Genomic DNA, 25,455 nt, shown 5'->3' with positions numbered 1-25,455 from the left:
TGAGTCACCCTCATATGACAACTGGCAGCTGACCCTGATAAGAACTAGTTGAGTTGTCAGTATGTGGGATTTTGACAAAACAGTAGCCTTGCTCTGTCCACACAATACCTTAAACAAGCACTTTGCTATGCTAACCTCAGTCCTTTTCTTAGGCTTACACCTCACAGGAAAGTTTCAAACATAATATATATATATATATATTTATTTATTTATTTATTTATTTTTATTTTTTTTGTGGCGGCATTACCCTACTACTGATTTCAGTGGCCGAAGCCCAAACACAAGTCCTGAGCATTGTGATTGGTTTGATTCCTGGAGGGACGTGCCTACATCTTCCAATGAACGCAGAGTACGGGCGTGGTCGTGTGACGTCGCAGTAAACACCTCCATTTCAACAGTAGCCTAATGTAAAAACCACTGCAACATATGTTACAGTTAGTTGATTCATTCAGTGTCGCTGTCAAACATTGACCACGAGCTCCTTTCAATCATTGCTACGGTGTATTATCAGTCTATTCATAGTTTAAGTGGCTAAACAAGACCGTTCCGGTAGCGTCCACGATTTAACCGATATTATTCAGTCAGCCCAGTTGAAACATTTTACAGTTAGCGAAGCGTTTCATTTTGTGAGTAAAAATGAAGACCAAGTTCATTAATGGGGTTTCGTCTTCACCTTCGATGTCATTGGGGTTATTAGTAACAGAAAATTCACTCGAGGTCCAGCCAAATACTGAGAATGACTGCAAAGATATCATTCGTCCGGACGAGCCTGATCAGCAGACAAAGCATAAGGCCTATTTGTGGTGCAAAGAATTTCTCCACGGAGCATGGAAATCTCTTACCGAAGATGAGTTTAAGATCACCATTATCCGGTAAGAATAGACTATGTAGCCTAAAATTGTTTTCAGTTCTGTATATCAAAGTGTAGTTCCGGGTTTTAATTTTTTTTTTTTTTTTTTTTTTTAAAGCGATATACGATTTAACATACTTTACTTCTGTGGCCTGATTCTTAATACAACCAGTTTTTATGTTTAACTGATCAGCAAACATTGCATGTTACGCTTATGTCCAATGATCAGTCTTGAGTCTTTAGCCGATGACAATGATGCGTTTATTTCTTAAAATGGTCGCCACCTAGGCCATTTAGAATATATTTTCCAAATGTTAAACTGACATAAAGCCATCTGGTTGTGATTATCGACTAGTCTACCCGTTGCAGTTCAAAAATGACACAAAGCTCCTTTGTCACAAAAATGACACAAAGCTCCTCTTAACGGATTATTAGGTCAAGATGTTGTAGCCTATAGCCTATGCAACGGAGATGTGTTTCTCCACACAATGTGGAACGTTGCATCTTGCATTTATGTGATTTGTATATCTGTGCGCAGGGGCGGCCTCAGCAACATGCTTTTCCTCTGCGCTTTGCCAGAGCACATCTCTAGCGTCGGTGACGAACCCAGAAACGTTCTCCTGCGGATATATGGAGCCATTCTACAGGTTTGTTCTCCTGGTGACCACATCCACATATTTCCTTGTCAGAGCCTTAGGCTTACTGAGTCCTTGAAAAATAAACTCTGTGGTTTGAGCATCTGTGATAGCCTACAGCGGAAGGTGGGGTAACATTTTGAGGCAGAGATGTTGTCTTTCACTTCTAATGTGTTCCCAGTTCCACTCTGTGCAGAGGGGCTCCAATAAGCTTCGCATCCCAAAGAAGTGTCAGCCTTGAATGCAAGACTTTACAGGTTCTCAAGGGTTCTGATTTATTAAACCTGTGTTGGAACAGAGTGTCTTGCATAATAAAAAAGTAAATTCATGTTTTCATTTTGGTGAGCATCATAGCCTATATCAGATAATAAGCCGTTGAATTCTAAAGCTTGTCTTTGTCTCATCATATTATGAGTAAAATTGTAAAACCCACAGTTGTCCAATGTGAGTTAATCATCAGTCATGACCTTTAACATATTGGGCAATATCTTAGACTGTGTGGCAGGTCAGTACTCAAGCTATAGGGGGGGAAAGTACACTATTTAAAACCAAACCGTTTATCCACTTGGATATTTAATGTTGTGTATATGTAATCATACTCTGCATTGCCTTAAAATGACTCTGTAATAGACCCATAATTGATATGTTTCCCAAGACATACCAGTCATCTGTGAGAAGAAGACATTTATTTGTTTAATAAATCCGGGAGGCTAACACTGTGTATAAGTAGTCGCCAGAAGCAGACTTCGTGTGTGTGTGTGTGTGTGTGTGTGTGTGTTTGTGTGTGTGTGTGCGCAAGCACGCAAGTCAGAGTGTGTGTGTGAGAGAGAGAGGGTGGCTGTGGCTTTGACGAAGCCACAGTCTTGTCGGGCGATATTCCACCATGGCTGTACATACGTGTGTTCTTTGCCGTAGGCTTACCGAAAGGAGCGTGCCTTGAGCACTCTTGTTTCCAGGTGATTCCGCCATACCAAACACGGTACAGTATGAGATTCCTGAAAGCTGCAGCAATGTATTCAAATTTCAGGAAACTTGATAATGAAAACGCCTCCAGTCATTGAGAGTTAACTTACTCTCAATATGTGCACCGGGCTGTTTAAGCTGAAATACCTTCAGGGTGCTTTCACTACTGCGTCTCTCATTGTAGTTCACCAGCTGTTAAACTGGCAACTGGATTTGTAGTGAGTGCCTATGCACCAGATCATAGATTATTTAAGTTGATTAAAATGAGTCCATCTTAGAATGCAGCCTTCCTGTTTTGGTTGACGTTGTAGGCCACTGAGTACATTTGTTGGCATACTTTAAACTATTCATCGGTCCAGTAGCATTGTGACATAGTTGATGAGCTGTAAGTCCTGATTTGAGTACTCTGACATCACCCGATACAAGCCATGGCAAACAAACATGTGAAAGTCAGCAGAAAGTAGGACAATAACTAACTGTATCAGAGGAACATGAAGTAAAATGCAGAAATGTGTCTGTGTGAGCAGACAAGCATTAAGAGTTCTTTCTTCACCTTGGTTACCAAGCCTGAAATTACTGCTGCAGAAGTTTATTTATTATAAATTGGTAGCTAATGGATTGTAATGTACTGTGACCATGATTAAAAACAGTTCCCAAATATATCAAATGGAACATGGGTTTCGTAATGGCCCTCATAAATTCTCCTCAATAAAAAAGCTGTGCACACCGACAGTGGAATTATAAATGGCTCATTTTATGCCTAATGACATTTAATAGTTTTTTTCTCTATTGGGATGGTGTGTTGGTGTCATTAGACAAAACCATTATGGGTAAAAAAGCAACAGATGTAACTATGACCTCTCTCCCCCCTTTTCTGGGACATTTTTTTTTCTAAGATTAAACAATATGTTCTTTTTTTTCTGTATGGTTATATTAAAATCAGTATTTTTTTGTTCCTATCACAATTTGTGAAAATAGTTTGGGTGACGCTGGAAAAACTTATGTACTCATGGTTAGTGTTTTTTTTCTTTCGTTGCTAGATGTCCTGTAATAAAGGGGATCCAAGAGAGTCAAACAAAGAAAATCACTTTCAAGTAAGTAACTAATAGACAAAAAAAGGAATTTGCCCACCCTGTTTGCACAGACATCTGTTCCTTCGCGCTCAGTCTCCTTTCTGGTCCCTGGGTAATGTGCATCTTTAGTGAGCACAAGCTTTGTATTCTCTCACTTTATACTGGAAAGGGCAAGGAGACAATCGTCCGTTCCAAACGGGACCAGGGCCCTGTCTCCGGCTGTGTAGTTTAGTGCGCCCCATGCCTCCTGTTACTAGGAGGTCCAGGCCTCGTCGAGCAACCGTGTTGTTTTTGGCAAATACTCACTCTGCCATTTGTTGACATGCATGTAAAAATGAAAAAAAAAGCATGCCTGTGGCATGAGGATGAGGGATCATATGAGGTTAAAAACCTTTTCTGTCTCACATTTCCTCTTCAAAGTACTATTAATTGTGCTGCACTCACACATTTCCTTTTAACAAACTTCTGTACAGTATATTGTCATTTATTGTATCAGCATGGCAGTTTGCCAACAGATTGCTGTTGTGTTTAGTTTGAAATATTAGCATGTGCAATTGTTTGCTAGATTGTGTCTGTTTTGTTTCATTTTGTATAATGTTCATGTAAATAATGCACAAGATATAATGATGAATAAGTTTGAGTTAATGTGCATGTGTAAGTTTGCATAAAATCTTGATTGCCTGGCATCTGTGAATTATGTTTGTTCATTGAAGACTGCCCAAGCAAAATCATTTAAAAAAATATATGTATATAAGAAGACAGTCACTCACCACATATTGGTAAAGAGTAATGACTATATGCAAAAAAAGTCTCTGTAGTATACCTTAGCAGATAGTTTTATCCAAACACACATATATTTAGCCAAGGGATGCATTTGAGAGTGCCACGTGAGAGTGTTGGTGAGAAGGTCTGTCAGGTAAGTGGGTTACTTCCACATATGGCCCTCATTCATATTCACATGAGCTCATCATCATAGTCACCTCAGATAGGAGTCGGTTAAGTCCTCTGGAGTCCACTGGAGACATGTGAAGTGAAGACCCTCTGTTTCTTTTGCGTTCTGCTATAGAGTGGGAGAAAGATCCGTATAGGCATCATAACACTAGAGAAATAAATAATTATCTGCATTGTATCATGTCACTTCATACATTTTGGGATTCCATTGCCTTTTACATTTTGTCCTCTCAGCATCTACTGTTAGCTCCAGTTCGTCTCCATGTTTCAGCAGCACCCATGGACATGGATCCTATTAAGAGCTTATCCTAGCTTCACCCTCATTGTCCGTAGTTTGACATTACCTGGCTGCCTTGCCTATCTGCTCACCACAGCCCTTTTGTGTGTGTGTGTGTGTGTGTGTGTCTCTTAATGTTCTCTCTCCTCTCCTGTCATACCCCTGCACTCTACCAGGCCCATCCACCACTGATACTCTTCACATGGGTTCATGCCCTGGTTTTTCTTTATCTGTCTGCAGCTGTAATGGGCTCATAGGTGGAAAAACCCAGCAGCTGTTTGACAGACTCACTACAAACATAAGGGGGAGGGGAAGTGAGAGCCAAAGCAGGTGCTGCCAATGGACCCACACATTGTGCATGCAGTTGTCATCTCCCATCCTGGAACATTGACCTGCCTGCTTGATTTCAGCTGCCTTCTCTCCAATCCTCTTCTTTTTGCTCTCTGCCATCTTTTTGTTCCATAGTTGAGATATCAACACGTGCTTTTGCCTAAAAGCCAGCAAAGATGCTCGCCATGCTCAGGAGTAGAGTTAGTCATAAATTATTTAATTAAACTCGCAATTAAATTCCTGTTTTTTTTTTCTAGGTGTGATTCAGTAAGTACTCATGTCCCCTTGGCCAGCCACTTTTCCTCTTTAACCGATTTGTTATTGCGGACGTGTAATTTCCTTCCATGCTTGTGAGGCTGGCCAGCATGTCCCTGGACGTTGAGTCACGGCGTGCTGCAGCAGTGTCCTACAGGATGTTGACAGGATGCATGTATGAGCCCTCCTCAGCTATGTTGACCACTGGACAGAGCACACGCTGGGAGGCCATTTTTGTGCTCATCACATGTACCCAAATGGATGCAAGTGTGTTGAAACAAAAGGAAGTGGCATGTGACCTAGATTTGTCGCAGTGGTCACAGGAAGCTGTTAAAGTGAGCAGAGCCTATTTGCACCACCTCAAAGTGAGTTTTGCCCCATTCAAATGTGACACTAGAATGGCGAAGATTACCCTGTAAACTATTAACCTGAAATTGCTGCAATTCCCATAAAGATTTTAATTGGCAAAACGTGTTGAAATTTTAAAACCCAGGGATTACTGTGTAGGCTATTGGAATCCAGAGCCATGCACATGGGCGCACAATGTTATTTTCTTGACACAGATGTGATCTGTGCAACATTGTGCTGTGCCAGCCTCCCCTCCCCTTTACCCACAATTCAATACATATGTTCAAAATGTGTGTCAGGACGATTCCAGTAATGGAGCTTACAGGCTGAGGAGATTTGTAAATGGCATCCATCAGCGCCTGCACAGGGTAGGCTATTACAATAATATGCAGCCTCTAAAGTCTGACCTAGCACTACTTAGTTAACACAGAACAGTCTCAAGCGTGAACAAAACTGTCTGTTTTGTATTTATTAATAGGTTGACATTAACTAGGTCATCGTGTTTGGAACTGGAATGCTAATTTAGCTTTTCTGGGTTAGCGGGCAAGTAGGAGACACCAAAATGTCTGCGATGCCTTCACAGTATCTTAATGTGACAACATGCATGTTGTATGCCAAAGCATGCACGCTGCATTCTCCAGTCACAGAAAACTACCAATTCAGCTTCTGAAAAATAACCATTTCCTGTTTGTCACACCATCTAAGAACGCAGGGGCGCTGAGCTCATCCTCTGCTGTCTTGCCTACTTAGGCTGCTTCAATTCATGAGTTGAGTTGTTGGCAGAGCCTTCTCCTCTCAACACAGCACAATCGCCTCTCTTGTTCCTTGTGTGTCTCTTCTCTCTCGCCACAGCAGCTCAGCCACATAGTATGTCAATGACGTGACCCATTGCGATGAAAGAAGCAATCTTCCATTGCACTGAGACGACAATGTTTAGAATTTGTTCAAGCTTGGGCCGCTACATTGTGTTTTTTTTTTTTTGTATTATTATTCATTTTCATGGCTCAGTGGTAACTTCAGTTTCATTCCAGTAGAGACATATGCAGGGGTCCTCTTCGTGAGCAAGTTCATGTGACTGTGCCTTTACACACAAGGCTTCATGCATGCCTGTGGTCTTTGTTGATCAGAGGAGCTGGTCGAGTTCATTCTCATGTGGAGCCCCTTGCTTGTCCCACTGACCTCCCGCGGGGAGCAACGAGGGCAGATGACCGCCACTAAAACAATCAACCTCAGTTTGGCTGCAGCCATCTGAGTAGTGTGAATGCATCCCCCATCCCTCCCTCACTACCGTCCCATTCCCCTGCTCCAACGCAACACATTCAGCATTCTAACCAAGCTTCACAGCTCTCATTGGGATGAGGGTGGACTGGGGGGGAGGTGATGATGGAAGAATTAACCTTGTTGAACTGTCTCAACAGGGAGGGGGGGGACTGCGGAGGTATTCTCGTGTGTGTTGACTAACTCCCAGTGCTCTTTCCTCCACCAGGGTGCCGAGGCCATGGTGCTGGAGAGCGTGATGTTTGCCATTCTGGCAGAGCGTGAGCTGGGACCCAAGCTCTACGGCATCTTTCCCCAGGGGAGACTGGAGCAGTTTGTCCCTGTGAGTTCACCATACTCTCGAGTGGTGTGAAAATATTGATTAGATAGCACTCTCGCTGAAAGCGTGTGTGTGTGTGAGAGAGAGAGAGAGAATTGCATGTCTATGCATGTGCTACATGACGTCCGTATTAATGAAATAATGATTCCATTACCAGTTAGTATTGTTTTTTTAATAATACAGCCAGAAATGGGTACAGTACAGACAAAATATTACATAAGTTTCTGCCTCCAAGTCCTTGAGTGTGTTTCATGCATGCCCAATGAGCACCAAATGGAGGACCCACTGTCCTGTCCTATCACTGTGGCCCAGCTAAATTTAGCCTAGTTTGGGCCCCACTTTAGAAGTACATTTCTTTTAGCTAGCAGGAGTACATTTAGCATTACTGGATTTTTTTGCAAACCTAAACAAACCCATTTCTTAGATTAGCCTCATCATATTTATGTTAAATCTAATTATACACCTTTTATATTGTTATGAGATGATTTTATTTTATTTTATTTTGTTTTGTTTATTTAAATATTTTTATATGCTATGCACCCTCCCGTGAGTCTGGAATGTGAATATAAAGGTTGAATTGAAAATTGAAACATTGTGTATATATATATATATATGTGTGTGTGTGTGTGTTGTTAAAGTAAATAATCGAATATTCCTGTTATATATATTAATTAAGGGGGATGCTGTTTGGAATGCTCAGGGAGGTAAATTTGCAGCAGTCCAGACTAGTCCAGTTGGTTTGATGAGCCATTTTCCTGCAGCATTTGTGCGGTTGCCATTTGGAGTGTTTTTCAATAAACATCACCCTCACATTTTGCCATTGATTCCTATTTACAGAGTAGAAAGCTGGACACCGAGGAGCTGAGTATCCCAAGCATATCTGCTGAGATCGCTGAAAAGGTTGCCAAGTTCCACGGGATGACAATGCCATTCAACAAGGAGCCCAAGTGGTTGTTTGGCACTATGGACAAGTGAGTTTGCTCCCTTGACAATACACCACCTGTGTTAAGGCCCAATTCGCCACTATAGACTGGAAAGTCCCAGATCTTCTCTGGGTAGCTACGTTGAAAGTAAATGCGAGTCATATGCAGGGTGTGGGCAGTCTGACCTATGAAGTCACTCTATACAAATGGTCTCTTCTTTCACATGGATGTTTGTCTGAAGAAATCCTGAATGTAGGACACACTGCAGACTGCTCAGACAAAGAGTCCAAAATGGTGTGTGGACACTATGCTAATATTAGCATTTGCAACTGTTAGTTATTGCTTTGGGCACCTGAACTCGATTTTAGTGGTATGAGCACACACTCTTACATTGTGTTCCTTGTGGCCACCTTGTCTCACATTTCAGTATTTTCTACAGGCGTTAAATGCTTCTATTGGCAAAGTTCAGCTGTGAGTCATCATAGTGAGTCGTCATAGCAACCATCCTCTCTAACTCCTGTTTAACGTCCCTGTAATTAAAACCAACTGTCAACAACGGTGTATTAAATTCTCACCACAGCTGTTATTGTCCACTTGCGAGTTTTTGGATCAGTGGAGTGTTGTCCTTCTCCCACATTAGCCAAAATAAAGACTGCACAGCATGGCAAGATACCAGCTTATCTGCACAATAGGCTACCAGAAATCTTAATGATAAGATGTCCTCCACCGTGGTTCAAACTCTCACACATGCCATAGAGCACGTAGGACATTTACAGAATACAGCCATTGTTGCCTGTTTACACTGTTAAATTATTATTCAGAAGCGCAAAATGATCTCTTGTTTGTATTTACATCATGAATGATAAATAAAGCCTTGAAGCTTAAGCTCTATAACAGTTGCTCCTTTCCCTGTCTACAGGTACATGAACCAGGTGTTAAGTCTGACCTTTACAAGAGAGTCTCACATTCGCAAGTTCGCCCGACTGATGAGTTATAACCTGCTTCAGGAGATGGAGAGCTTAAAGTAAGCTCAACTTTGTTCACGTTAAAAAAAATTAAAAGCATAAACAAAGTTTATTCATTAGTAAAAGAATCATGCTTTTATTGAATGTGTTAAGTCATGTGAAATAATATTCGCATGAATCAAGGAATACAGTACATGAAGCAATAATCCACTGCCACTACCATCAGTGGCCATTAACTATGTTGGCCTGAAATGCGTTTACCAGATTTTAGTTGAATAATGACCTCTGTACCATGTCTCCATCATTTTAATTACATATCGTGTAGAGTAATTGCTGTAAACACATAGTAATTCTTCAGACTAATACATGACTGTTCTCCTTCTTGGTTCACAGGAATCTATTGGAGTCAACTCACTCACCTGTTGTCTTTTGTCACAACGACTGTCAAGGAGGTAAGAGCTAGCTCTGCCAACACGCTGCGTCTTGTCCGGGATTCCTTGAAGGACTGTTGTTCAGAAGGTGAGGTACCATGTGTCAGTGTCCTAACTGAATGCTGTCCCCACAGGAAACATCTTGCTCCTGAACGGTCGTGAAGACTCAGACAGACAGAAGCTCATGCTTATTGACTTTGAGTACAGCAGCTACAACTACAGGTTTGTAGCAAACACACACGCTGGACACAGTAGCACTGAAAGCATACAGAGGAGTGTTAGAGCAGGGTGTAGAAAGCAACTGTAGATTCACTCTCTCACAAATAAGTAATTTTGCCATAGACCAGTGGATCTCAAAGTGTGGGGCAGGCCCCACTAAAGGGGAACAGAGACATGGGACTTGAAAATTCCCCACCTCCAAAGTGGGGAATGACTGAAAATGTTTGAGAACGACTGCCATAGACACTCAGAAAGACCTAAATCTTTTAGTCCTTAGAGGAGCCAAGGTTTTGTTCAGGAACACATTTCTAATGAAATCTCTGAACATCTTGTTTATTAAACCAGTGGTCTACTGTCTTAATTCAGGGCTGCCTGCTTCTTCTGCTGGCCCCTAGAACAGGCCCGTCTCTCAGTAGCATCCTTTTAGGAATACATCCAAGCTTCCTTTACTCTCCTGTCAAGAATTCCCCCCCCTCTTTTTCGCTGTCTTGCAGTATTAGCAAGTTGTGGATTTAAGCCAGACATTCAGCTCAGTCCAATCGAATCCAATCCAATCCACTCAATTGCCTCATAGGCAAGGCTTGCCAGACATGCGGCTCCTAATTTTCTGGCAGCATTTTTTGGACATTTGTGAGCTCATTGATTGATCACTGCTGCAGCCAGTATATATATAATATATATATATACACATAAGGTCAAGCATCCTTATGTAACCAACACACCCAGGTAAACATTTTGTGAATCAGTTCTTTGAACTGAAGTTTCCTTATCACTTTTTCCATTCTGTGGTTAAAGATTATTTGCCTCACAGATGTCAGGCAGAGTGTTCCAGTCTCTTTGATCACACTTGCCAGAATATTCTAGTAATAGCTCGCTCTTATCCAAGACCTGGGTCCCCTCACCCCCCACCCCCCAAAGCGTGGAATGCTTTTGTGCCCAGCTACTTACAAGGGACATTCAGTGACCTGGCAGTCAGCCAATATGGACTCAGTCAAAACACTGGGCAAGGCATTCAGGTTCTCACACGTGCTTGCTTAAGAGTGGTCGGATTTCACACAGGTTTAGTCACTAGATGCCCACGGCTTTCCCCAATTAGGCACTTCTGTTGTCCAGAGGAGAGGTCCTGCTAGCAGGCCTGATTGTCCAATAGGTGATGGAAATCTCTAAGTAGGCACTATGCACGACTCCATTTTGGATTCACTTGTACTGGCATATCAACTTCCTGTTTACGTTAAAACATTGGAAAATATGGCTTTTTTCTATAGTCATTGTCTTCAGGACCTCGTCTCATGGTAATGTAGACCGACTTTGTGAAAATGTTGTGTGTTACTCCCTCCAGCAAACAGGAAAAGGGTTTAAAATGTTCTTAGTCTTAATCAAGCAACTGGAAAAAAACTGATATTACTGAACTGGTTAGGTAACTTATGCTATGTTCAATTACAAATAGCCTACTATATTAAAACTGACAGGCTAGTAATCTGTCATTTTCTGTCATAGCCTACTGTGTACAAACAGGAAGTTGATTGCCCTGTAGGAAGCAAATCCAAAATGGAGTCCTGCATAGAGTACATTGAGCCCAAGCCTTGAGATTTTGTTTCTTTCCCATCCCCCTGTCCAAGCCAGCGTCCTCTCTCTGGAGTGATGCTCTGTCTCTTAGAGGACCCCGAGCTCCAGAGTGAAGGTTGCGCTGCTGCTGGGAATGCTGCTGGGAATGCTGCTGGGAATGCTGCTTGGCATTCAGAGACACATCTTGTGCGTGTTTTTGTCTCCTCTCCAAAGCAGCTGTGCTCCACATTTAAAAAAAAAACTCTCCCACCCACCACACACATACAATCTCTCTCTCTCACACACACACACACACACACACACACACACACACACACACACACACACACACACACACACACACACACACACAGAGGGAGAAGGAGAGAGAAGAAAAGCAGCAGCACTGAGTGTTTGCCAGCTCATTACTGATGTATTTAGTCTTACTTCTCAAAGGCCAAAGTTGTGGTTCAATGACAGCAAAATTGCCTTTTTGGCAGATTTTGCCATGGCGACTAGGGGGGAGACTTGGTGAGGTTAGGAGAGTTCAAAGATCCCATTTTTGCAGATGTGAGCGCAATAGCAGAGGCAATAAATCTTACTCAGACGTTAATTCAGTCGCATACGGGAATATATACTCATTGGTTTTTTTCTCGCTTTTGAATTAGGGGGTTCGACCTTGGAAACCACTTCTGTGAGTGGATGTATGACTACAACCACGACAAGCCTCCATTCTTCAAAGTCCACACAAAGAATTACCCTACCAAAGCTCAGCAGGTATGTAGCATTTAAGCTCTTCTTCTTCTAAGTGTCCTTCACCTCAGGCTTATTAATAGAAAGCACCTGACTAAACTGCTTTATGAAATGCTCTCCACAGCTGCACTTCTATGGGCATTACCTCTCTGAGTTTGACAAGGGGTTTGATAACTTGAGCAGTGCGGACCAACTGAAACTTAAGGAGAAGATGGTGGAGGAAGTCAACAGGTAGATACTATGGGCATGTTATACACACACACACACACACACACACACACACACACACACACACACACACACACACACACACACACAGAGTTGGTCAGTACAATCATTATACAGTATACAGTCATTGGTGAACATATGGCTCTTGTTCTGTATTGCTCACTAGAGGTAATGGGGTGAAAAGTATTTGATATTTGAATTACTCTGTGAACCTCTGAGTAGCTTTTAATTATCTCCTCATGGTTGGATTCACAGTCTTTGATCAATAATGAAAAAAATATGTACTAAATGTAGTAGAAACTCTTGGAGTAAAAGTGTATGTTAAATAATGGCTCCATTGCTGAGCCCCCCTTACTCAGTTTTTTCAAAGGGCCTCTGTAGGGAAGACAAAAGCTTGGCAGCGGCCCAGGAGTGTTGAAATGCACGTCTCTGCAAGGTCATTACAGAGGAGCGGGGGCTTTCGAGGTAGCACTATCTTCAGTGAATAACATGTCCTTTTGTGTTTTCGTGTGTGTGTGTGTGTGTGTGTGTGTAGGTTTGCTCTTGCCTCTCACTTCTTCTGGGGTCTGTGGGCCATGATCCAAGCCAGAATATCCACTATTGAGTTTGGCTACATGGTAAGTCAGACCTTCCCCTCTGTTCAAGAACTTAGGGCCAGATGTACTAACACTTTTGCACCCACTGAAGTCGTATTCTCTTCACAACATGCGCATAAAAACATGGTGTGATATGTACTAACAGGCCGCACTCACACCACAGGCCAGTAAAAGCGCAGACTGCCTGTTGCAGGAGCTGAGAATGACAAATTACGTTTTTCTGTGTCATGCATATACATTCATAGGAGGGTCAGGGACGTTATGAGTTTCATGTTAAAAAATGGGAGGCTAAGCGTAAAATGCACCTAATTAGGTATTCCCCAGTATGTACAAAAACTGCCCATGAAAGCGCACGTCTGTTTTGCGGTGAAATATTTCTTGTAAAAGCAGGTGTTAATCCAAATTGCGGTTAAATCGGTCCGTAAGAGAAACATTCAAAGACAACAGAATCGCTATTCATAGTACCAGTTTTGCTTCTTTGCACTATGTCAAAAGCAACCTTAACTTTCCTACTTGCTAGATGTGACTATTAAATCTGTCATAGCCTACATGCACAAGTAGTTTGAGTAGAACTACTGCTCTTCAGTCTTCATTATCTCCCTGCTTGTTGACATCTTATCATATTCTATTATTTCATGATCACTAAACGTTTGATTTTATTTAATGTTGTCATCAGTTAACTTCAATTGCGATGGAATTGCGATGGAGTGTTCCCATGCTGCCTTGCGCGCGATTTGATTCACGCTGCTAAGGCAGCCTGGAGACCATGGAGCAAATTTTCGCCTGAGATAGGGAACCAATCACAGAACAGGTGTGAAAGCAAGACGATGATGAGCTATGCACAGACACATTTGATAGACATCCGTGGCACCCAATAAACGGATCTGGGCATTTTTTTCAAATACGAGAAAATGAACGTTTGGTTCCCAGACCACGTCCCTTTGAGAAGTGGTGGCGCTAGCCAGGCTACGTTCAGTTGTGAACGTTCGCAAATTGCGGTAGGGGGTGGAGAAAAGTGCTGATTACCTGATGAGCTACAGGTATGATAAATAGCACGTAAACTGAAGATCCACTGTGTTCGCTTTCTTTGGTTTGGCCATGCCGCTGATAACGCTACGTTCTCAAATGTAGGTACATCTGGACCTTAGTATCTAATGGACCCACAGCAATCTAGACTCTAGATCATATGGCAAGCCAGACATATTATAGAGCATATGGTGCATAGGGTTCGACTGTCTAATAGCTACAGTGTTTGTGCTGTGACACAACCTCAGGGCCCCTACACAAATATTTGCCAGGTCAGAATATCATGACGAGAGGGATGTGAGAAAAGGCCGTGGCACTGCGGTCTGGCTAAAATGCTCTTCTCTGTGCCACTGAAAATGTCATTTGTTTAATATCCCTTTATTCACATACTTTGAAATGTCAATATTGCCCTTTCTGGTAATTTGAATGTTTATCTTTGCTCTCTGTTGTTGATCTCTTTTCCCAGGAATATGCTATGGCAAGGTTTGATGCATACTACGACCTGAAGAAGAAGCTGGGAGTCTAAGGGTTGTGTAGATTCACTGTTTTTTGGTAAAGGGGACCATTCAATGGTGTTGTGGAAGTGGGGTAGAGCAGGGGATGGGTGGATTAAAGCATCAATTTGTCTCTTTTCAAAAAAGAGATGCTCCACTCTGAACGTTGCTGCATGGACCACGTTGATGACACTTGCAGAATGTCCAGCTTCTACTGACTAACGTCCCTTGCCTGCCCTTACAGTGTTTACAAGTTGTATCCCCAAACATTCCATGCACTTGCAAGTCCTCAACACTCATCGATGACACACAGAAATATTCACACATGTCTGTTCACATAAGTCTTGCTAAGGCATATAAGGTTTATGCATTTACTTAACACAAAGACGTGGAGTTGGAATGCCAATTGGTGGAAAAATACTCAAATGCACTTTCAGTGTGTTTTATTGCAGACGCTAATCCCGCTAACTGTGTTATCTATACAACCGCAATGATAGCAAATGTACTGTGTAGGACTAAGGTTGCAGTCAGTGAGCAGAATAGCCAAACACTATGTTGATAGTGTGGTCCAACCTCCACTTCATGTCTACAGTGTTTTTTTCTCCAACACATTTACCTTTACTGTGACTGCTCATTGGTTTACCTCTTTCCCAACTTGAATATAGCCTATGGTGTTATTAATTAGATGAGTATTTTTGCTGCTGTATAAGCTTCATTTGATAACGCTTGTGAGTGACCTGTGAAAATGGTTGAAAAACTGTACATGTCACTAGGTGTTCTCTCCATTCTGGAGGTGAATGAAGATGGTCGATATCTCGAAAGAGATTCTGTCCGTTGCCACTGACAGAAGCAGACCAGATATCCCATTTAACCCCAGTACAATCCCATGGATCACCAGTTGCCATGTGCTGAGTCATAACAGTGTGGATATAGGGACTGTGTTATACTCATTTGTTTACATCTCATGCAGATTTCCAAAATGGGCAAGATGTAACAAAAAATCTTGTCCGCACCAAACTGTCACAATCAAAATATTTTTGGTTCCCTTGTGGTGCACCACAAATAATCTAGTCACCTTCTAATGACGAATGATCTAGTAGAATGTTTTAACCAGTAGCACCCACTCCCACCGGTGTATGGGGACGGAGTCTACATTAAAACCAGGACTGCTTTCTATCGTCAAACAGTGGGATGTCAAGATTAAGGGCCCAAATTTCATTGACGGGCAATGGGCAGTGTGGATGGGTCAGAGCAGTGCTCCCACTTTCCATTCCATAGCTTTAGCTCATACACAAGACACTTTGCTCATTGCCCGAATGCACATTGGAGCCCAAAATGTACAATGTACAGTTTTCCAGTGTGATATTGGAGAAGCAGATAGAGGTTCTCAGCTCCAGTGCAATTATCACTGGAGATTGTGGATGTATTGAATGTTTATCTTTCTTCTTGGAAATCTTTTACATACTTATTAGTAAGTGTTGAGTGACAGTCCTGTATCTACTTGATTTGTCCCTGTTGAGTAATGCCATTGAGTTCATTTCATCTTCAGAAAGATAACTGTGATAAGTCTTTTACTTTCTTCTACAATACAAGTCAATATACTGTGTTTTATGTTTATGGTTTTTCTATACAGTAGATGTTCATTTATTCAATCAGTTTATGATATTTTTGAGACAACCTGAGCCTTTTGCTAATAATGTCAGTGGCACTTTCCACACCAGTTACATGTATATGTTTTTGTTTCCAAATGCTACTTTTGTATTTTTTTTTCCCTGCAATGGAAGACGTATTTTTCTTAATAAGAAAGCTGTCTCTTTCCTTGTTGAAATGAATTGTCTTTTTCCTCCTGTGAAAGTTTTTGTTGGTGGTCATTTCTTAAATGTATTATTCATCATATGCAAATTTGCTATTAAAATTACACCCAGCTGGATATTTTTATAACACAGGCATCAAAGCATTAAATAAATTGGATTATTTTAATGTTAATTACTGACATTATATTCATGTGAGAAAATTAGCATTTGAAATACTGTAATATTCCAGAGCTGCTACTTGATGACATTGAATGTACTGATAACCTTTTTCTGAGAGGTTGCAATGTACCCACCTTTTAAAACCGTGATTTAAATTGACCCCAGCATCTCTCTCTCTCTATCTCTCTCTCTCTCGGCCACTATGTAATCCTTGTTTGTATGCCAATATGACTGACTCTAGCCTTAGCACTCTCTCTAGTAGCTTCTGTAACAGAGGGGGTTAAAGGGGGTTAAATCAACTCCTTTGTAGCCAGGGTAATCCATAAACAGTACTGTTCATTTTTTGCTTTGCACATATAATCAATAAAGAAACGTAATCAACACAGCGATTGTCTTGCTTCTTGCCATATGCCCAGCCTGATAAAACGAAAAATGTTCCATCACAAACTACATCTGATTTCATAGTAAGGATACTGTAGCCTACCACAGGGCATGAGGTTGTGCTTACAACTGCAATGTTTTTGGATCTCTGCATCTGGAACTCCTCTGTGGTGTATATATAACACCAGTGTGTTATGAGGAGATTATAAGTGAGCTGGATTTGGAGTATAGAGAAATAAATTCATAAGACCACAACAGGATTGAGATGTGTTAATAATAAGTGGCTACTATTCTCTTTGGAAGTGTCTTGATAGATTAAAAATGTTATTGATCACAGAGTAGGAGACTACTTGTTTTGGAACTGTTTGTTTCATAATTCGTTGGTAATATGCTTTGATTATCACTGGTATTCCAGAAATTATAACAAACAGGAGCTCTCAAGTTCACGTAATAATGATTATTTGCACTTTCAGCAAAAGTTTGTGATGCTGCACAGACAGAGGGATACCACCACTGCATACGTCTGTGACTAATACTCTGTTGCAAATCAATAATCAATTAGCCAAATCCAGAGTACATAAATAGAGTAGCAAAACTTAGTGCAGTGTCACATCACATGCACATACTCTTCTACAATGCTGTATTGGAAAGTTTAATCAGATATGGTATGGCTGCCTGGTTTGGCCCACTCACAGTACAGCTTAAATCTAAGGTGGAGAGATTGGTAAACACAGCAATAAGGGTAATGATGAATAGAAGGGATTACCCATCCCTTCAATCCAGTTTTGTAAAGGTGATGGTAAATCAGGCACATAACATTCTTGATGACCCAACTCATATTCTCCATGTGAATACGAGCTACTGCCATCAGAGAAGCGGTTTAGGGCCATAAGAGCAACCGTTTTAAGCAGTCCTTCCTCCCTACGTCGGTGGCTCTACTGAATAAAACTGAAAAAATAAGGAAAGGAAGGAAATATACATTTTAGAAATCTCTAATTCCTTTTTATAAACTAAGTGGCTGCACTACACAATTAATGTATTTATGGCTTCTTACACATTTTAAGGGCTATTTTCTCCCTGTATCAGGCTCATACACTGCATGTATGTGATTGTTGTCCTGTATGTATGTGATTGTTGTCCTGTATGTGATGATGTTATTCACAGTGAATGCACTTTACAGCCCAAGACAAATTTCCCCTTGAGGGACAATAAAGTTTATCTTATCTTATCTTAAGCACCGACTCATGTCAAAAATGAGTCTTGATTGAATGCACTATCCCCTCTTGGAAATGAATTGAAACACATGGTGTGCATGTTTTTGCTCCCAGCAGTCTTGAGATGACATGGGCATGTCAAGACACAAGAATTGTGGCTGCACTACAAGGAAAAGTATTTGTCGTGAGTGCCTTCTACTGCGCTAATCTCTGGATTTGACCTCTGTGTTTGCTTAGGTCGGTGCCACGTCGTCCACTTCAGTGTTGTAACATTGCCGCCCGCTCCGCCTCTGATGTCTCCTCCATTCATTCATTCATACTCTGTACATTGACCCCCGGTCAGTATGTGTTGGTGCGTGCTCAACATACTTGGCACGTCCCAGTTTTATTTTTGGCAAATGTTTTTTTTTATCTGGCCAGATATCAAACACTGCCCTTTACAGGTCAAGGACAACAGGCAAGTTGACATTAATTGAAGGTAGACGTGTTTACACAAGGGACTGTGTGACAACAGGTCACTTGACTTTCATTAAAAGGTGGGCTAATCTATGTGGACCAATAGGCCAGATCATAGACCATTTGGTAATGGGTGTATGTGGGGTTTAGGAGTAGGGGAAGGGCATGTGTAGAGGTCACAGTGACACTCATGTAGGTCACTCTGGCGACTTTTGTGCTGGCACCTGGATGGCCCATTGAGCTGATCTCTCGCTGTCTTGGTGATTGTTTACACTTGTATTTAGAATTGACCACTTCTGATCGGATCACCAAGACACATTTTAAAAACATGTAAACAGGGTCTCTCTCTCTCACTCACACACACACACACACACACACACACACACACACACACACACACACACACACACACACACACACACACACACACACACACATATTTTCTCTCTCTGGCCCTGACAAGGACAGCCAAGCACATTCCAGAGAAAATATATAAGTAACTCTTTATTTGTTATATATAAGTAACTCTTTATTTGTTTAGACTTGTTTCACACTGGGGTGGGGGGGTGGGGGGTGTCAGGGGGTCAGGTCCATCCCTGCAAGGCTTTTGGCTTTGCTCTCCTTCAGCACAAACTGAAACTGTAACTTCAGGTCAAATGTTTGAAGGATATCGCCGGGACGTTAGTGCAATGGTGGCAGGAAATGTAAATACCAATCGGAGAGAGTGCATGCTGGAGCCCTGAGCCAAAGCCCTCACCAGAGAGCTTGATCAGAAAAAAGTGATTGAGAAGGTGAGCGAGGGTGGAACGGCATTGGGGTGTGGTGCTGCTGGATCCATTTGTGTTCAAATTCAAAGGAATCCAGCAGAAAAGGAGAGTTTGGGGACAGGACAAACCTGCTGGAGAGCACAGGGTCCTGCTCTGTTGGCTGTAGAGGCCTGCTCACAGGGATGTTTTCCAGGCCCGGTGAAGGGAATGCGGGGGTGTGGGGTTGGAATGTTGGAATGGGATGTTAACAGAGCGGGTAGATGGGGGGCGTTGATTGCATGGATGCCTAAAGGCTGGGGGAACCTTTCTGTGTTTTGTTTGGACTTCCTATTCTGTGGAGTCGGCTGGCTGCAGTACTGTCAACGTGTTTTGGTATTGGCCAATACTTTCCCCTACCCCCATGTACCCTCACACCACCCTTCTCCACTGGCCACTGCACAGCCAGCTGACCTCCAAAGCAAAAGCCATGTTGTCTTCCCTGAAGTGTAGCTGTGCTTCCGAGAAAGGCCCTCCTACCAATGCCTGGCTGTCAGTGTCTTCCAAACTGCTTTGGTCTGCAGAATTGAACACTCACTTGTGTTAAGCATTAAACAGCAGCAACAGTAAACAGACCAAAGAAAAGGTTGTGGGTTTTAATAACCCAACGACCCACCCTCATTTTCTGCTTTACTCTCCCACCCCTGAGAAGCTGGAATGCAGCACCTTACTAATGTCTGCAGTGGGCTGGGACCTCTCAGTTACATAACACAGTCACCCGGCCAAGGGCTCGCAAATCACGCCCTGCCTGCCGCTATACGGCAAAAGCCAGGAAACAACAGCGCACATTGTGATGGTTTCCTCTGAGTAGACACAAGCAGGCCCGCTAGAGCGGAAGAGGAAGGGACTATAAAATAGTAACACAAGCGCAGAAGTCCTTTCCTGACCCATGTCGTCTCTTGGCTTTCAAGCTCAGGCTGGAATGTTGTCTCTGGTAGCTCAGGAGGAGCAGTTCAGTGTCAATTATTTAGATGCCTGCGCACTGGATTATGACTTGTGATTGGATAGCACCACATGTCACCATTTGAGCTCAGCCTTTGGGATCCCTGCTTGTGGTTTCCGTTTTGTAAAATAGTCATAGTCACCAATTAACCTTGTTGAGTTTCATCTGATGCTTGTGTGCCTGTTCATCTTTACAGCATAGACCAGTTTTCAGGTATACACAACTATGTGATGACAAAAGTGATATTCTGCAAATATTATTTTGCACTCTGTATCTGCTTTGCTTCTCTAAAGCATTAGTTTGTATTCCTTACTAACGTTTCTGGCCATTACAAGTACATACAAAGGCATGAATAGCACCTGACACAAATAGTGACTAAACATAGAGCTTAGAAGGAGACTCCCTCCAGTGTACCGGTACATTAGTAGTACACCGGTACAACACTAGTTTTTACCAGCAGTGACACCCTAAAGTAGAAAGAGGAAGAAAGTCTGTTAATGTCACTGGGGAAGGGAGCTCTCCTCCTCGAATGCCCTACAAACATTTTCTGTTTTCGATCTTTCTTCAATTTAACACACACCTCTCTAAATTAGCCTAACTGACTGCTGTCTCATGGGGCTTAAGTGTATACTCAATAACAAAAACTTGATCTGAGACTCTTCCAGTGCAGTCTTGTTAAGGTGCTGAGGCATTGCATTAGCTCTGTGCCAGCTGGTCACCAGCACACATGCATGTATATGATGAAATGTACTATAAGGAGAGGAGCGGCCCTGCATTATCTTTATCTGTCAGTGAGATACAGGCGGCATGATAGAGATAACAATGTTAAGCCTGCTGGAGATGTTCAGACCATCTCTACCCTCTCACCTTTTAACAGAAATGGATGTCAGATAAGAATCCCTTGTACAAGTACTGTACATGTGGGTGAGCAATCAGGAATAGGACGCTCCAGGATGAGTCCAGAGATGCCTTCTCCTTACGTTTACAGAAGTGCTCTCGTACGTTAAAAGAACTCATCTCAAAAAGAAAAGAATGTGCAAAACAAATGAACACATATAGCTGAAGTCTAGGAGGAATTAACAAATGCAGGCTAACAAATGCAGGCTACCTAGGAAAGTACATTTGCACAAAACATTTGATTACTTTGCAGCTTGTCATTCACACAACAGGCATGTTATGGTTTGTTCTCCCCATGCTGTGGATGAGGTCCCTCCACAGGGCAATGCCCTCCTGTGACCCCTGGACCCCAGAGACAGCTGTGTGAGACGAAGGAGGCGATGTTAACTGCAGGTGGCTATCTCCTTCTCAAACAGTGGACGCAGAAAGGGAGAGAGGAGGGGGGGAAATCACATTTCCAAGGCCTTCCAGCTCATTTTCACATGCTTAGTTGCTTTACTCTCTCTCTCTCTCTCTCTCTCTCTCTCTTAATTGGTAGACCGGGAGGGAGGGACAGCCTTAGATGAAGAGAACGTTTGAAAACTACCTCTGCTTCCAGGAAAGCGGGGGTAAATGTGACCAAACTTTTGCTGAAGTTAAGACACTTTGAAACAAAAAATGATGCACTGAAGTTTTTTTTGCCATCATTAGTGCCTTGTGCACATGATTTATGTGCTTTTAGAATACTTTTTTCTATATTCATGCAGTATATTTACAAAATGATGAAAAGGTTGTCCCCACATTAAACTTCAACCCTTAGCAAACAGCCCAAGAATCAGAGTAGACCTGTGTTTATGATGCACAAATACTCAACAATAATGCAAACACTTTTGTATCTGCTCCCAGTTTTCTCTATGCACACATTTTTTTTTATATATATATATTTATTTTTTTTATTTTATTTCTGTCAAATGTTGCTTACTAGTCATGTTAGTGAGCAGTGTGACTTTTGACTGATTTGCATGCTGACTGCAGGAATGTCCACCAGAGCTGCTGCCAAACAAAATGTAGGGAAATAAACCTTTTGTTTTTTTGTGCACTGCACATACATTTCTTAGATCCCTCACTTCTAGTCATGATAAAGTGGAGTGAAAGCTTATGTGTTCTATTTTTGTACTTATATATATTTTTGTAGTGTATACTGTGCATGATTTCAAAATGACTCCAGCTTAAAAAGGCCAGTTATTTTAGATTCTCCTAATCCAGTCAAAGTGTCCCAGATGTGTTTCTTACGGTGATGATACATTGGACAACTTTTTCAACAATGTTGCTGGCCTATCACATGACCAGTTCCTAGTGTTCTGATTGTTATGATTGTGGTAAGCTACCCACTGATGATGGAAGTTTTGGAACCAGAAATGTTGCCTGAACAACACTCGGCAACATCACATGGCAACACCTAAAAGTGGTGATACGTGGGTCAACTTTCTTGGCAATCACATGATCAGTTCCATGAGGTCTGATTGGAGAAGCGTGAACATTTGGTAAAATTTGGTTCTTCAAAATTTCTCTAGATATATGTTGCCCAACACCAGTGGTTAACTGCCTGAACCACATTGTTCATTAACATACCCTCCGACATGGCCTCTAAAGGTTGCTGTGAATCACCAGGTTTAGTCTGCAGTGCCAGAAGTGACATGCTGTTATGTAACTGCTGGTATGCCACAGGGCCACATGGTCTGCAGGCCCGGATCTAGGCTGCTCAGATCGGGGGGCAAATAGAAATTTGGGGTGGGCACAATGAACCCTAACCCTAGGAATGGCTACCTGTACAGGGGAATGCTTTACACCTTTGTATTCGGTAAGGTCTGCTGTTTCTTCTGATATATGGTTTGTCATGTGTTCGGGAAAAATTAGTGAAGTATTCCACCGAGATGAATGAGTAGAGAGATGGGCGGAGAATGTAACATGAATAAATTAAAGTTACTTTTCTCGCGAACCGTTTACCACAACAACTTGCTGCAAAGAATGGGTGAATTTGGATACACTTTCTTTCTTGCTGTGCGCTGTCACATTCTCCACTGCGTAAAAGACAGGCTAAATTAATTTGCATTGTCAATGCTAAGCAGTCGGATGCAAAGTAGTCGGATGCAAAGCAGAATATAGAAAGAAAGGCGCACCAAGGCCACAGACCCAGTGGCCTGTGAACCTCCGATTTTCAAAGGGACATCACGGCCAACGCAAGGGACAACGACGTGGCCGCCGTAAATTCCCACCCTGCTTATAACACAGTTAAGGAATGACCAATGTTAACAAACTAACTGGCTAGATCACCTTAGAAAGCTAACATGCACATTAGCTAAAAAACAAACCTTATTCAAAACGAGAATAATACAAACACTAACACTACAGTTAAAGGTCTTTATTTAAACCAGCAACAAGAATCTATATTACATAGTAGCCTATAACCTTTATGGATAATAGCTAAGCCCTCTCTACTGAAGTATGAAACAGCAAGTGATGCACACAGTGTGGAATAGACCTCTCCAGAATAAGTCCCGCCTCCTAACTTCCGTATCCATCCAACCTTCGGTAGTCAAATGTCTATGGGAAATAACATGGCGTTTTGAAAGATCGTACCTGTCAAACTCTGTAGGTGACAAAGTAGAAAAAGCTGCTGGGCAGATTGGCCTACACACTTCTGCCATGTAGTTTCCACTGGATTTTTTGATTTTCGGTGCTGTTTAAGTAGTATAGTCTATAGTATACTACTTAAACGGCACCGACAATAAAAAAAATCCAGTGGAAACTAGATGGCAGAAGTGTGTAGGCCAATCTGCCCACCAGCTTTTTCAACTTCGCTACCTACAGATGTTTTACCGGTATGATATTTGGAAACGCCATGTTATTTCCCATAGACAATCCACGCCCGGAAGTTGGATGGATACGGAAGTTACGGAGGCGGGACTTATTCTGGAGAGGTCAATAGTAGGGGAACGCTGCTGCTCTGGTATTTATACTATCCAACCAGCAAATCAGCACCCTCGAAATTCAGACGGGACGAATTAGAAAAGTGTGATTGGCAGATTCAATAGCTGTCAATTAAAATTGACCAATTAGGTGGGGCAGAAGAAATATTTTGGGGGGCATTGTCCCTCCCAGCCCTATTCTAGATCCGGCCATGATGGTCTGCCATGGGGCCAATGATGTTGCAATGCAGGTCTGATAAACTGGGATGTGACACTGGCAGACAGGCTTAGTTATACTCTTCATTTCCTTAATCAAATATTTTGTACAAATGCAGGCTACCTAGGAAAGTACATTTGCACAAAACATTTGATTACTTTGCAGCTTGTCATTCACACAACAGGCATGTTATGGTTTGCTCTCCCCATGCTGTGGATGAGGTCCCTCCACAGGGCAATGCCCTCCTGTGACCCCTGGACCCCAGAGACAGCTGTGTGAGACGAAGGAGACGATGTTAACTGCAGGTGGCTATCTCCTTCTCAAACAGTGGACGCAGACAGGGAGAGAGGAGTGGGGAAAATCACATTTCCAAGGCCTTCCAGCTCATTTTCACATGCTTAGTTGCTTTACTCTCTCTCTCTCTCTCTCTCTCTCTCTCTCTCTTCATTGGTAGACCGGGAGGGAGGGACAGCCTTAGATGAGGAGAAGGTTTGGAAACTACCTCTGCTTCCAGGAAAGCGGGGGATGGTAATGTGGCCAAACTGTTGCTGAAGTTAAGACGCTTTGAAACAAAAAATGATGCACTGAAGTTTTTTTTGGCATCATTAGTGCCTTGTGCACATGATTTATGTGCTTTTAGAATACTTTTTTCTATATTCATGCAGTATATTTACAAAATGATGAAAAGGTTGTCCCCACATTAAACTTTAACCCTTAGCAAACAGCCCAAGAATCAGAAATACAACACTCTTCGGAGTAGACCTGTGTTTATGATGCACAAATACTCAACAATAATGCAAACACTTTTGTATCTGCTCCCAGTTTTCCCTCACTTCTAGTCATGATAAAGTGGAGTGAAAGCTTATGTGTTCTATTTTTGTACTTATATATATTTTTGTAGTGTATACTGTGCATGATTTCAAAATGACTCCAGCTTAAAAAGGCCAGTTATTTTAGATTCTCCTAATCCAGGTCAAAGTGTCCCAGATGTGTTTGTTACGGTGATGATACACAACTTTTTCAACAATGTTGCTGGCCTATCACATGACCAGTTCCTAGTGTTCTGATTGTTATAATTGTGGTAAGCTGCCCACTGATGATGGAAGTTTTGGAACCAGAAATGTTGCCTGAACAACACTCGGCAACATCACATGGCAACACCTA

The 25,455-nt window shown here is 42.1% G+C and overlaps 1 protein-coding gene and 1 long non-coding RNA gene across 4 annotated transcripts; one reads left to right on the top strand and one right to left on the bottom strand.

The window, feature by feature from the left end:
* Positions 1 to 419: 419 nt before the first annotated feature.
* On the top strand, positions 420 to 16,818 carry chka (choline kinase alpha). Of its 2 annotated transcripts, XM_042109866.1 has the most exons (12): positions 420 to 872; positions 1,389 to 1,497; positions 3,489 to 3,542; positions 7,169 to 7,282; positions 8,117 to 8,250; positions 9,122 to 9,226; positions 9,561 to 9,619; positions 9,733 to 9,820; positions 12,031 to 12,139; positions 12,240 to 12,346; positions 12,879 to 12,960; positions 14,432 to 16,818. In XM_042109866.1, the coding sequence occupies exons 1-12, from the start codon at positions 637 to 639 to the stop codon at positions 14,489 to 14,491; spliced, it is 1,257 nt and encodes a 418-aa protein (XP_041965800.1). In that variant the 5' UTR covers positions 420 to 636; the 3' UTR covers positions 14,492 to 16,818. The 2 variants fall into 2 exon arrangements, with proteins under 2 accessions (XP_041965800.1, XP_041965801.1); XM_042109867.1 differs by lacking the exon at positions 3,489 to 3,542.
* LOC121723777 lies at positions 16,545 to 24,737 on the bottom strand. Of its 2 annotated transcripts, XR_006035033.1 has the most exons (3): positions 24,703 to 24,737; positions 19,575 to 19,577; positions 16,545 to 16,624 (listed from the first exon to the last, which is right to left on the bottom strand). It is a non-coding gene; the product is annotated as an uncharacterized LOC121723777 (long non-coding RNA). The 2 variants fall into 2 exon arrangements; XR_006035034.1 differs by lacking the exon at positions 19,575 to 19,577 and having other exon boundaries at positions 24,703 to 24,735.
* Positions 24,738 to 25,455: the final 718 nt, after the last annotated feature.

This window comes from Alosa sapidissima, chromosome 11 (assembly GCF_018492685.1).
Source record: "Alosa sapidissima isolate fAloSap1 chromosome 11, fAloSap1.pri, whole genome shotgun sequence".
Classification (NCBI taxonomy): Eukaryota; Metazoa; Chordata; class Actinopteri; order Clupeiformes; family Clupeidae; genus Alosa; species Alosa sapidissima.
Note: the sequence above shows the minus strand (reverse complement) of the source record. Positions and strands in the feature narration are given on the sequence as shown.

What these genes read in the sequence shown, in the direction of transcription:
- chka (XM_042109866.1), top strand. Translation starts at nt 637, where the DNA reads ATGAAGACCAAGTTCATTAATGGGGTTTCGTCTTCACCTTCGATGTCA. An exon ending in ACCCTACCAAAGCTCAGCAG is followed by an intron (nt 12,140 to 12,239) that starts GTATGTAGCATT and finishes TGCTCTCCACAG; the next exon opens with CTGCACTTCTATGGGCATTA. An exon ending in CTATTGAGTTTGGCTACATG is followed by an intron (nt 12,961 to 14,431) that starts GTAAGTCAGACC and finishes CTCTTTTCCCAG; the next exon opens with GAATATGCTATGGCAAGGTT.